At 33.8% G+C, this 12,995-nt stretch overlaps 1 protein-coding gene across 1 annotated transcript in view; it reads right to left on the reverse strand.

The window, feature by feature from the left end:
* Window positions 1-381: 381 nt before the first annotated feature.
* The window catches only part of CCDC138 (coiled-coil domain containing 138), a 42,072-nt gene continuing 29,458 nt past the window's right edge, over window positions 382-12,995 (reverse strand). Inside the window, exons 14-15 of the mRNA XM_075057427.1 lie at window positions 3,607-3,745; window positions 382-2,490 (exon numbers count right to left, since the gene is read on the reverse strand). Of these exons, the coding sequence (XP_074913528.1) occupies window positions 2,319-2,490; window positions 3,607-3,745 (311 nt within the window). The 3' untranslated portion in view covers window positions 382-2,318. The remainder of the gene's footprint in view (window positions 2,491-3,606; window positions 3,746-12,995) is intronic.

Here is a 12,995-nt window from a genome sequence, read left to right on the forward strand (position 1 = left end):
TACCTTTCTAGATAATAGAAGGCTTCATAAATACTTCTCCATTAAGAGGACTGATTAGTAATAAATTTGGGAAAAAACATGGCATGGTTTATATACTTTAAAGATCTTCATTGAAAAGTTTTATGACAATGTACTAGGGAACTACTATAAGTTGTCCATCAACAACTAGCTTCAAAAAAATTCAATTCTACCATCGCAAGTCTAGCCTCCATATGACTCCCTCCATATGACTCTACTAGAGTGTATTTGTGACTTTCATTTTTCACCCAAGAATGATTACCAAGTCAAAAATCACATGCACATTTTGGAACTTTACTATAGCTTTTTTATTTATAGAAGTATCTATCCTTCGCAAGACACTTCATATTCATTTGCATAAATCACTTATTTCTTTATTTCTGATACGTCTTATGTTTACTGCAATATGAATATGAAATCAAGAACTTGTATTTTCTTCACAGCTCAGTTAAAATTTACTTAAGATCAAAATCATTAGTCTCATCCTTAGTTGATCATCAATTTAATTGCATAAATATTTAACAAATTAAAACCCTCTCTTTTTTTGCATTTTAACAGAAACATTCTAGATCATAAAAACTTGAAATTAACAGTGATTCATCTTTTCAGACTGTAAACACTATTGCATATAAAACACAAGGGACCAATAGGAAAAGCTACCCCATACTCTATGCACCTCTTTTACTGCATTACCTTTGCCATTATTAGATGAACGCATTGTGTTAAACGGGTACCACAAGGAAGATTAGCAGATTAAGAAACAACAGTGATGAAGGCTGAAAGCCAAGAGCACAATCAACATTCCTGTGGATACAGGAAACCTAAAAACTTTCCATAGCTTTTTTTGGTTATTAATTTTCTAGTATTTTTAATGACTAAGCAGATGGAGAAGCACATAAGGACTGGGAACACACTTCCTAAATAAGAGGATTTTGTCTCTAGCCAAGGGTATATGCAAAGCTTTTGCACTGCTGGTAAATCTGACAGAAAACCGAAACTACTGATGAAATACTTATTCCAAAACATAATCCATTGTTAGCAAAAGCTTTTAGCTATGATTAGTGTTATTTAAAAATTACCTAGAATTGGTTTCCTGCCCAAAGAGTACACACTGCTTGCTGTCTCTTCTGGACATACTTCTGGATATGCCAAATCTGGTGGACTCCTTTCATAGGAAAGCTTGTCAGAAGTGTAAGACAAATTGCTAGAAAAATATTTGCAGTTAGAATTCAACTTCAAAGACTTCTGGTAAAAAATACAAAGGGAAACCAAGAAAAAAAAAATGTATGAAAATGAGAAGTAAATCTCTCTGAAGTTTTATACTGACTGCCAGCATTAGTCAAAGACTAACATACAGCAGATCTTTAAATTTTAACTGCAGTTTCAATTTTACAATTAAAGTTTTTCAGTAATTACAGTACAAATCAGAAATCAGAAATGGAAGACTAAGTTGAATTTTTAAAAAGGATCCTATTTCCTATGTGTAGGAACTTCTGAACACTGAACTGTGGCAGACAAAAAATGCATTCATCACACTCAGAAATGTGGTTACTGTGAAGATTGTATTGTATTGTAAATTAATACAAAATATAGCAGAAAGAATAAAATACAATAATTTTACATTAGGGATTACTATTGCCAGGCATTTTAAGAAATGGAGTTTTTCACATTTGCAGAGATATTACAACCCAAAGTTACAAAAGAAATTCATACAAAGCAGGATAAAATACTAAATGTTACATAAATACAGGAAAAGATCAAACAACACTAAGATATTCTGAAATCAAAACAACAACAAAATTTCTCATTCAACACATCTAGTTATGTTAAATCAAAATCTGGTTTTAATCATTACAGTTGTAATTATCTCAAAAGATAATTTGGTAAGATACCTGTCTGATACTTATCAACCATAAAATAAATAAATGAATTTGTGAAACTCTCTGAAGAGTCAAAGGTAACTAAGATTCATACCTGTAAGGAAAGGTTGCTATTTCTGATCTACTTACTCAAGGTATCCAATTCCTTAGATTGCATGAGCCATTCAGAACAGCAGCATTATTTCCCTTCTTTTAAAAAGTATTGAAAAAAGCCATTTAGCACATTACACAATTTTTCATTTTCCTTTTTATGAATGAGGAAAATATCAATGAGATTCCACATGATAGAGTAACGTATAGAGTACTGAGGTCCTGCTTAATTTATTTATATAAAACAGTAAAAAAAAATAATCAAAATTTCAAGTAACATACGCAGTTGGTATAAATGATACAGAACAATAATTAGATTGAAAGATAGTGCTACTGACTTGTGCTCAGACTTGAGGTAAGAGAGGTACTCCTTGACAATCCCAAATTCAACAGAATTGAATTGAGGTTTATACAGAGGAAAGCATGATCTGGATTTGTAGTCCTATGCAGTTCTTGGATCATTTGGTGAAGCTTAAACAATTCAAACATCTTCTTATTGCTTCTGCAAAAGATTTTACATAAAATTGTCAATTTAAAATTGAGAGGTTTCATCTAAACACTAAAGATTCTACAGAAAATTATTTTTTTAATGATGAAAAATGTGTATTATACTGGGAGTTTCATATAATTCTTCTACGTTGCATATAATGTCTCTAAGCAGAAGGTTATCAATGCATGGTGAGAAAAATCTTGGAAAAAATCACCAAAAATGATCATTTCACTTGAGTAAGTGGTATTTACATGCAGTATAATGAAAGCTCAAGGAAAGGTTTCAACAGGGTTTCACTCATGTGAAATAAGATTCCAGAAACAATAAATAAAAAATTTTAAATAATTAGGATTTCTGAGTAAATTTTACTTTTAGTATATTTTCAATTTATGTTAGATTATTTTACAGGAAAACATGTTTTTCCCCTACAGTTCAATTTTGTTCCTAATAAAGTCAAATGAAAACCTCAGTTTTGTCAACAGCTTTAAGTCTAATGTAAAAAATGGCTCAGTTTAGATACCTGCTTTTATAAATGAAACAATCCCATTAAGTAATGCACCAATGGAGCTCAGCAGCACTTTACTACTGATATGATGAAGACCTTTGTTACAATAAACTAATAACCAGTAAGCAATGGGAAACATTTTATAAAGATTAACATTCCCAAAAGGGCTTAAATGGCTCAAGACTTTAAATTTTGTTTTTGAAGGAAACAAAAACTGGTGAAACTTGAATGCAAGTCACAGATGAGGCTAAATTTTCAAAGGAGATTAGCACTGGGTACACAAATAAAACTGAAGGTTGAGGGAAAGAAAAGAAGGGTTCTCTTCTAAGCATTCTTGTCATCTGCATACATAAGGAGTATTCCCTCTTTAGGCTAGGTTGTTGGGTTTTTTTAGTTTGTACTCTGTAAACTGAACTAGACTTATACTCAAATTGAGAGTCTTGTCTTACACATCTATGACACAAACAGTTTCAATTTAACTGCTAACAGAGAAAGTCCCGCATTGTCTATGGTGGAGCAAATAAACAGCAAAACAGATGAGTTTTTGAAAAAGGAGAAGGATAAAGGTCCCCAAGTTTGCTGATCTAATACTAACTAACAGAATAATGGCAATAAAGGATTACTTTATTCTGGAGAGTTTTTGCAGTATAACACAGAGCTTTTCCAATATCTGAACATCTAGCTTAGAACTTCGAAGCAATATAGAACAAGCACGGAAGAAGGATTCGTTACTGCAGGCTTCCAGGAAAGGCTGTAAGGAACCTGTAAAAGAAAACAATTAAAAAACTGTATCACAGAACTCGGTGCAGGAAAAAGTAAAACAGCTATTGATACCTTTAGAGGGCTTTAAATGCCTCATGTTGTGCAACTACTAGAACAATGAAATAATTCAGTTTACGCTGAGCATGTGATGCGAAACTCAGGTAAAACTAGGAACTGAAAAAATGCAAGTTTCTAAGACCTCTGACATTACCGAGCCTTGCATTAAAACAAGGCCTATTCCCTTGAGAACAAAGGAAAACAGGAAACAGAACGATTTTAAACTCAAATAAAAATTCTTATCTTGAACATGTTTATTCAATGCTCGTTTATCATGGTTCTTTCCTTTTGATCATGTGAGGGGAACATTAAGCTGTGCAAAAAGACTCACAAGGAAATATTTCAAGCTGCTGCAAATCACATGGACAGAGACAGTACATGTAGAAGCTAATGTGATAACTGACAGCCTTTCATTATCAAAATACTGTCACTGTACTCTTTCAAGACAGGCAACATAATAATTCAAAGGTAAAAGTACGAGCTGGATAAGAACACTTAAATACCAACAAAACTCCCTTAAAATAGTGGATGAGTTTTTAAGTCCCATTATATAACATTTCCTTCTACCCTGTTCCCCAAAACTGAATCACTTCAGAATAAGGTTAAATCTTTTCCCTTGTTATCTCATTCTTGGTTCTAATATTACAGATTAATTTATAGCAAAACCATAAAGAAAATAAGTAACAATGATTTGCTTTTGTTAAAATGAATAGTCTTTCATATAGCATAGGGCATTTGCATTAGAAGAATACAGATGTGAGGGGAATGTTTTAACGTTTACATAATGTTAAAAATACCTAATTTTTTATACTTAATAAGAAACTGCAATATGCAAATTACAGCATAAACCAATAAACAGACATTAAAAAAATTCTTTGCACATATGCTGAATACTGTAATTTATAAATAGGATGTCAAGATGCTTTTATCAGCACAAAGTGGACTGGATGTATCTTTTGGTCAAAATTTTCCCTTTCCTTGTCCAAGGACATACAACTTATTAAATATAACAAGTAGCCTTGGAGGGAATTCAAGGTTTTAATTTATTTCAGGAGGCTTACTGATACAAAATTAGAAGAAATGCTACAGAAAACTTTTTGGAATAGGGCTTAAAAAAAAAAAAATCAACTTGGCAATTAAAATCAGCCTGAGAGCATAAACAACTAATTTTCTCAGAGCTGGGCATTTATGCTGAATATTCAACAAGGACCCAGTAATTTCTAGACCTTATTGTTAGGAAGAAGATCTTTCAAAACCTGTATTTTTTGCAAAACAATGGCATGTCATTTGGCTACACCAACAAATGACCCAGTGCGGCCCCCGCAATGCTGAGTACACCTTATCACGCCTTGTACTATACAGTGAAGTCGGCAAGATTTGTGGGCCTTTGCTGGTTTACACCGTCAGTGAAGAGACCAAGAAACAGCAAATGCCTTTAGCACAGACCAGAGAAGCTATGGCTACATGTAATCTTTCCTCCCTTTTCAGTGGAGGTGCTTTTTGGCATAACTGACTTAAAATGCTGGATTCAGCAAGCAGAATCTACAAAATACATAATGGAATGTGTGGATGGAAACTATACAGATGCAGGATAATAGACTTTGGTAGCAAGGGGCCAACCTTACAGCGATAAAAAGCAAGATGACAACTGATGTACTATGAAGTTTGGAAAAGGCAGGCAGATGTTTTGTGGTTTGCACAGCTGAAGTGTCCTCTGTTCTTTACCCAAAGCAACACAAAACAATAATTATTCTGAGAGACATACATTATCAAGGCAATAAATGGTTATAAATTAATTTATTTTTCTGTTTACTTCTACTTCCATGTTTCTTGCATTCTTTCTACCATGTTCAATCCACCTATGGTTTTATGCATACTGACTTTTCACTTTTAGTACTCTTTCCAGTTACAATTTCTCATCTAAAAGTTGTAACAGTAATAAATATAAAATCAGAATGAAAGTAAAGTAGAAATGTAAGCAGTAATTAGTAAAAAACATACTGAAAAAATGGTAAGTACATATTTTTTTAATTCCCCCTCAGCAAAGATACTATTTCTCATTTTATTTTAGCTTACAGTCTTCAACTAAGGATAGAATGCTATGACTGAAGTGGTATTAAGTACCACTGGCAGCTTCTAAGACAAGAAAAACATCATGGATACTGGAATAATGAACTACAACTGCATTTCTATAAACCTGCAGATACCACAATACATTAAAAGCAAATGAATTGAAGATTGGAAGTTACAGGAGCATTCCTAAAAGGAACAAAGGGCACAGCTTCCTTAAGATGAACAATAAGGTTCACGCTGAAGAACTATATTTTATACATGAGCATAAATACTTCTATAAATAAAATAGCTACATATAAAGAAACCATTTGCCAGATATGTTTGAATTGACCAGAAAACGCCTCTTTATCAAATATCACAAGGGACAAGTAGAACGCTGATTTCACACACACACAAAAAAGGGGGAGGGGGTGGGGAGAATGTATTCTCTAAGGAAAATTTAGCTTGGGAATGGGGGATTATTCTAATGCACAACTCAATAGGTAACAGAGCTGAACAAATTTCTCAGGAATCCAACAACAGAAGTCACTGCATTCTGCCCTTGGCGTGTACAAACACAGTCCCCAGGATATAGTTACTCAGGGCATATTACTTTTAATATTTAATATTTCTCTACTTTCGCTGCAGAAGGTATTATTTTTCAGAAATTGTGACATCAAAACCTCTGGGCTATCTGTCAATTACTGCAAGCAGAAAATCCTTTGATGGGTTCACCATATGTGCTAAATTTAGTGATACATGACTGACATACTCTCAAGATTCAGTGCTCTTTATTGAGCCACTGCTCTCTATGACAGAACTTTGAAGTTATTAAGTACATACAGCAGTGTCTTAAACTTGGAAAAATAATTAACACAGAATTCATTTCTAATATGATGGTATCATGCCCTAGTGAGCCTTACTTGTTAAAATCCATGAGAAGAGGCGACAAAACTACAAACAGAAAGAGCAAATAAGCAAAGCCCAATGAACACAATCCTACCATCTTAGGAGTACTTCATATCAAAATATTTCTATCATTTAAGAGCGTTTGAAGTAAAAATTTCTATGCAGATAGCAATAAGAGATAACCTTCTCTAAAGCAAGAAAAATCTAGGATTACAAATTATGTTATCATAACTTTAAAGAAATTCTATAGAACTACAACTTTATAAAAATTATTCTACAATTTATTCCTACAAATGACTGCCTATTCCCAAGAAACAGAAACGGTCCTATTAATCTGCGCTGCACCACTGATGAAGTCTGTTTTAATGACAAAAACTTGAAACAGTATATCTTACTTACCAAAGATGTTTATCAGAAAGGTAAGAGAAAAGCGTAAATAAATGTGTGAGAACACTGACATTCAAGAAGTAAATTGAGAAGGTTTTTCTTCTGTCTATTGCCTGTTAAAACAACAAATGGCTTTAGAAACCTCTCATTTAACATGACTTCTGACTCAGCTGGACTCTGATTCAGGAGAGATCTGAAGGTAATAAGACTGTTGGGATGAAGAGGGCGGACCTACAATTTATTCCTATAACTATCCTTAAATAGCCATAAAATGCTTTACATTCCTTTTCTGCAGGGATTAACAAATACTATATTCAGCTGACCTGGACATTTCTTTGCTACCTTGCTCTTACTGGTTCCTTAAAAATATTTCATTTAAAAAAAATTATATATATACACAAACACATAAATATGTATGCTGTAAGAATGTTTCGACTGTGAAGTTTACAAACCAACATAAAAGATAGCCATTACTTTTAAGACAGAAGGATTTTTACTATAAAACAGAAAATCCAAAGTGGAAATAATTTCTAAAATTTCACAAAGTTCAATTATGTGAAAGTAAACTGATAAAGGCACACGTTTAAATGGACTTTCTGTACACTGCTTATATATTCACTTCAGAGAAGCTTTTGCAGAATATATTCTAAGTAATCAGAGATTGTACAAAACAAGCACATAATTTAAATGCATGTCTAGCTGATGAACTAAAAGAATATAAGCTTCACATTTTTAAATATTTTGGTGGTTTAGATCTGGACAGATTTTGTTTTTATTAACTATTTTAGAAAAACTAAATTGGAATACATCCTGACAGGACTTTGGCACAATTTAAAATAATCTGCAAAAGCCTCCACTGGTATCCTTAGAAATTGCAGCACGTTGTAGTTGCATTAGCTTAACTTGATTGGTAGACTGCAATGAACAATGAGCAATTTATCACTGTTGACAGAATTCATCTGAAATTTACCCTCAAAGTAGTCAGTCACTCACAGCATAAAATCTCACCAGCTATAGTTACCCAGAAAATTCTGTTTTATACCTAAAGCTATGCCACCTCAGAAAATGAAGACTGTCAGGAATGCCAACTTCAAGTTCATGTTTTAACAAATTAACGATTACAGTTTTGCCTCATTTGTAATTGCATGAGGATCTGCCAGGAGAATGAAGAACATGTGACAGCGATACAAGTGAGTAGCGCAGCACTGTCTAGTAGCGTGGAAAAGTTAACTAACACAAAAGTTAACTATGCACCACAGCAGAAACACTTAAAAGAAAACAGTAATATCACTTACACGTTGCTAATAACCAATTGTCTATAATACAGTCACCTGTAAGATTTGAACCATTTGCTGAATTTAACTTTTTCTCTTGTAATCAGGAGCCAGGACTCTTGAGCACCAGTGGTTAAAGCACAGTGGAGGTAGGGTGAGGTTCCAGTCAGCATAAGGCACCACAAGTGTAGATGCCCACATGGGTGACGCCGAGTTAAGAAAGCCCACGTGGCAATTTCAGCTGGTCACCCAATATGTGCTGGCCTCAGTATGATCTGAATTGCTCTTCAGTTTCCTAGGATGTGCAAGACATTCATGCAGACATGAGACAGGACGTATGGGAGACCAATGTCTTTCTCAAATGGCAACTGGAGGTTACACTCACACGAAAAAATTGTAATAGAAAAGGTCAAAAAATTAGCATGAATACTTATGTCACAAGAGATGCTTGGAGTGAAAAGAAACCTACAAGGAAAACAAAAAAGATCAGAAAAGAAAGCTATGCCTTGGAGGTCAGAAACTATCTTTATAATAAAAAAAAGGATAGTATGAAAAGTCAAGCTAAGTCAGACCTCATTAAGAAAAAAAAAAGTTCTCCCAGCCATTTAAGGAAAAATAGAACAAAAAAGAGGTAGTGAGGTCATCTGTTGTCAGCACAAGAAAGATGGGATAGAAGCTAATAGTATTTTAGTCTTTTGGGTGCACACTTTGGCTAATATGCTGGTTTTCAGGAGAGTGCTCTATCTTGATAACAGGGACAAAAAAAAGTCCCCCAAACTCGTAATTCCCAGAGTCCTTGAGTCAGGGACACCAAAACAGACTTCAGGATTCTGAAAGAAACCTTGCCTCAAATTTATGACAAGAGTTAAACAATTGTTGCTAACAAGTCAGGAAGCAGCACTTTGTGAAGAAAGAAAAGCCAATGCAATACACATATATTGGATTTGGACAAAAAAAGGCAATCTGAACACATGCAGCCTTCAGTAAGACTCTAAAGATATTTTCAGGAACTAAAGGAGACAAAAAACGAAATAAAGTGTACTATAGGTTTATCTATAAGTATGTGTATAGGAACTATGGGTATGTTGTGTCAGAGCAGTCAGATAGTTTTGTTTGGTAAATAAATGCTACAGCAGTTATAACTCAGCTAGAGTTCAATTCCATTTGATAAAGCAACATGATATTACATTGGAGAAGATGGAGGTTAGTAGGACTGGAAGGTGTATAGTGTAAGGAATTGGCTAAAAGCAAAGCAAAACATTTTACCTTGAAAAGTGAACTTTAGTTTTAAATACTGATTTTTGCAATTGTGCTTATTTAGTGTATTAATTAAAGACTGTGGCATGAAAACAGGAGTAGTCTAATGAAATTCCATGCTGGAACTGCCCATTTAGAAGGCAACAGGTATAAAATACATGAAAACCAGAATTATCTTACTTGCTAGAATAGCAGAAGTGTAAAGACAATACGCTAAGAGATAACAAACATTTTTCCTGGAAAATCAATGATGAGAAGCATCAGAGGATGAAAACTTTTGGTGTGCTGATTGAACTCAGTATGTCTCTGAGTAACCAACATGGTCTAACCATTAAAGACTGATTCTAATGAGGCCTGAGAGAGAAAAACACCATTTTACAAATAACCTAGATAGCATTATGAATTGAACTATGCACTGTTATGTGTTACTTTGTTCAAGAAACCAGAGAAAGCCTAATGAACTACCAGAATTACTGAAGGAATCACAACTCTCTTACAGTGAACACCTAAAGGAGCTTTGCTCCAACACTTTTTCTGAGAGAGAAAAACACCATTTTGCAAATAACCTAGATAGCATTATGAATTGAAACTATGCACTGTTATGTGTTACTTTGTTCAAGAAACCAGAGAAAGCCTAATGAACTACCAGAATTACTGAAGGAATCACAACTCTCTCTTACAGTGAACACCTACAGGAGCTTTGCTCCAACACTTTTTCTGTCAGAGCTCACCTGCCTTGTTTCCCCTGCTCCCCTATCTCCACTCCTGTAATAACCAGCTCAGAACTAAGCACAATGTTTCAAACACAGTGACAAACTCAAATAAGGAAGACTTTACATAAATAAACGTAACCTGGCATGACCTTTAATTCTGTAATGTCAGATTGAAAGTCAGCAGGTAAAAAAAGGCTGAACTCTGACAATGCATAGATATTACTCAAACTGCACAAATTGTACTGTCTACTTCCAAAAAAGCCTTTCTTTATGAAATTATTTCAATTATGACATTGCTTTAAATTTGCCTTGAAAGTTACAGAGAAAAGTTGCCTAATAAGTACAGTAGCTCTGCTAGTCAAATACAAAATTAAAAAAATGTGTATTAAAACCCATTTTTTCCCAATTAAATCATACTTTGTTTTAAATTAAACCATTTTACAGAAAGCTATAAAACTGTAAACTGTTTATAAAAAAATGCAAGTTTAGTAAATATGAGCAAACAAGATCCTACTTGAATAAACTTTACTGTCCCAAAGATTTCATAAGTTAAATTGACTTGAAAAGGCATGTGTATATCCAAGTAGTGGTATAAACAACTCCTTTTTACATCAAATACTTTTAAACAGTTAGGATTCACATCTACCTTCCAAATGGTATGCTGCTTACGAAGTACAGTATTACCCTGAATAAACAATGAAGCTTTCCTTACAAAGTGGCTACTTGGCTCTACATAAGTTTATATTTAATTGTCCCTTTTATTTCTTACTTTGAAGTGGACAAGACAAGGGTCCAAAATTCAGAATGGCTAAGCGTTACGCAACTGTTACTAGAACAAGAAAGAAATAATGACAAGAAACATTTTTTTTTGTTAGAGAGGATACTATTACTTCAGTAGAAATCAAATGACATTATTTCATTTACTGCATTCATTTTTAAAACCTGTAAATGCGTATTTCATCAAAATCAAAGTATTCAAACTAAGCTTGCAATTAATTAACAAAAATGTGTGCAAACTTTAGGTGTACCTGCTTGCTTTCAGCAAATATATAGGTTGGTCCTAACATTATCATAGGCTGCATTTAACAGAGTTAGAGATATTTATCTGTGGTTAAAATATTAAACTAAAACATCTATTAATGCAACATAATTATTCACTGTTTTCAGAAGAATGAATAAAAAAATTACAAAGGTAAGACAGGATAATAGAGGAAGGATTTCCTTTTAAATGTTTTGTATTTCAATGTTTATCCCACATAAGCTGTAAATCACTGCTTTCGCTATAGCTTCAAACAGAGCTCCTCAGGATAATTTCACATCTGCCTTTCACACAGGTGAGGGGGAATCCTACCTTAGTATGGTATTCACAGACTTGACATTTTTACCCTTTGAGTAATGCAGAATAAGCTCATTTGAAAAGTTCAATCCTGCAAAGCTACCAGTAAAGATAATATGCTGAAAAATACAGTTAAATTTTAATCTGTTTAAGCATACAGGCATTTTTTACACCATACCTTCACTGCTTGTAGTCTTTAAAGTCTCAAAATGCTGACTCAAGAAAAAAATACAGGAGCGGGGTTTGGGTTTCTTTGTCAGATTCTGACCATCAACTTTTTAGAAGTACCTGTGTAACACTGTGAATTGTGGAATACCTAGCGTTAGTTATGGAAGCATTCCAACTCGAAGGAAGAGAGGGAGTGTCCATATAGGCAGTACACATAAAAAGATTCAGTTTTACAAGTAAATAATCACAACAACTATGGAGAAGATCTTTTTATCTCCACTGGCTTGATTAACTTCCCTATGAGATGAGTAAATCTGAACACAGACTTGGTTAACCATGACCGTAATATTTTCTTACAAAAACCAATTAGAAGTAAGGTTCAGTGAATGTGTAAATACAGCTCACTTTTGCAGTTACTAAAAATCTTAAGTGATGTTAACATGGTTAAGAAATCATACTTAAGCCCTACCAGAATGTGCCTTAACTTACAGTAATCATAAGAGAGTAATTTAGAGATTTTTTTTCAATATGGACTCATCTCACTTTGTGAATAAGCACATACTAATGCAAAATCTTCTCTCTGTAAAACAGAAGTAAGCTTGAAGACAAAGTAAAAGCAAGCTTTATTTAAAGCAAAGGCCAGTGCTTTGTAATGTCTAATGTGCAAGTAAGTTTTGATTTCCTTGAAAGAACATAAGGTTGGGAAAGGGGAACCTACTAATCTACTTGACAGAAGTCAGCTATCACTGCAGGAGGAATTTAAGACATGCTGTCTTTGTGTAAAAGTGCAAGGGTGAAACTGAGGCAGGCAGCTCTCTGCTAATAGCAAATCTCAAATGAAGCATGAATCAGACTACAGTTCAACAATGGTATTTTTGATAGGCCACTATAAACTCACTACATCCCTTCAAACTCCTTTAACTGCTTCACAGGTAAAAAAACCACAGTAAGCTGCGTGAGAAGACAGGAACAACAGTATTCAACAAAATTGCATATGACACGTTTTCAACTACAGGGTGATTTAATACTAATGGTGTGATGTTCTTTAACACCCACAGAACAAATTTTCATGCTGAGGTCATGCTACTTATTACTAG

This window comes from Buteo buteo, chromosome 25, assembly GCF_964188355.1.
Source record: "Buteo buteo chromosome 25, bButBut1.hap1.1, whole genome shotgun sequence".
Classification (NCBI taxonomy): Eukaryota; Metazoa; Chordata; class Aves; order Accipitriformes; family Accipitridae; genus Buteo; species Buteo buteo.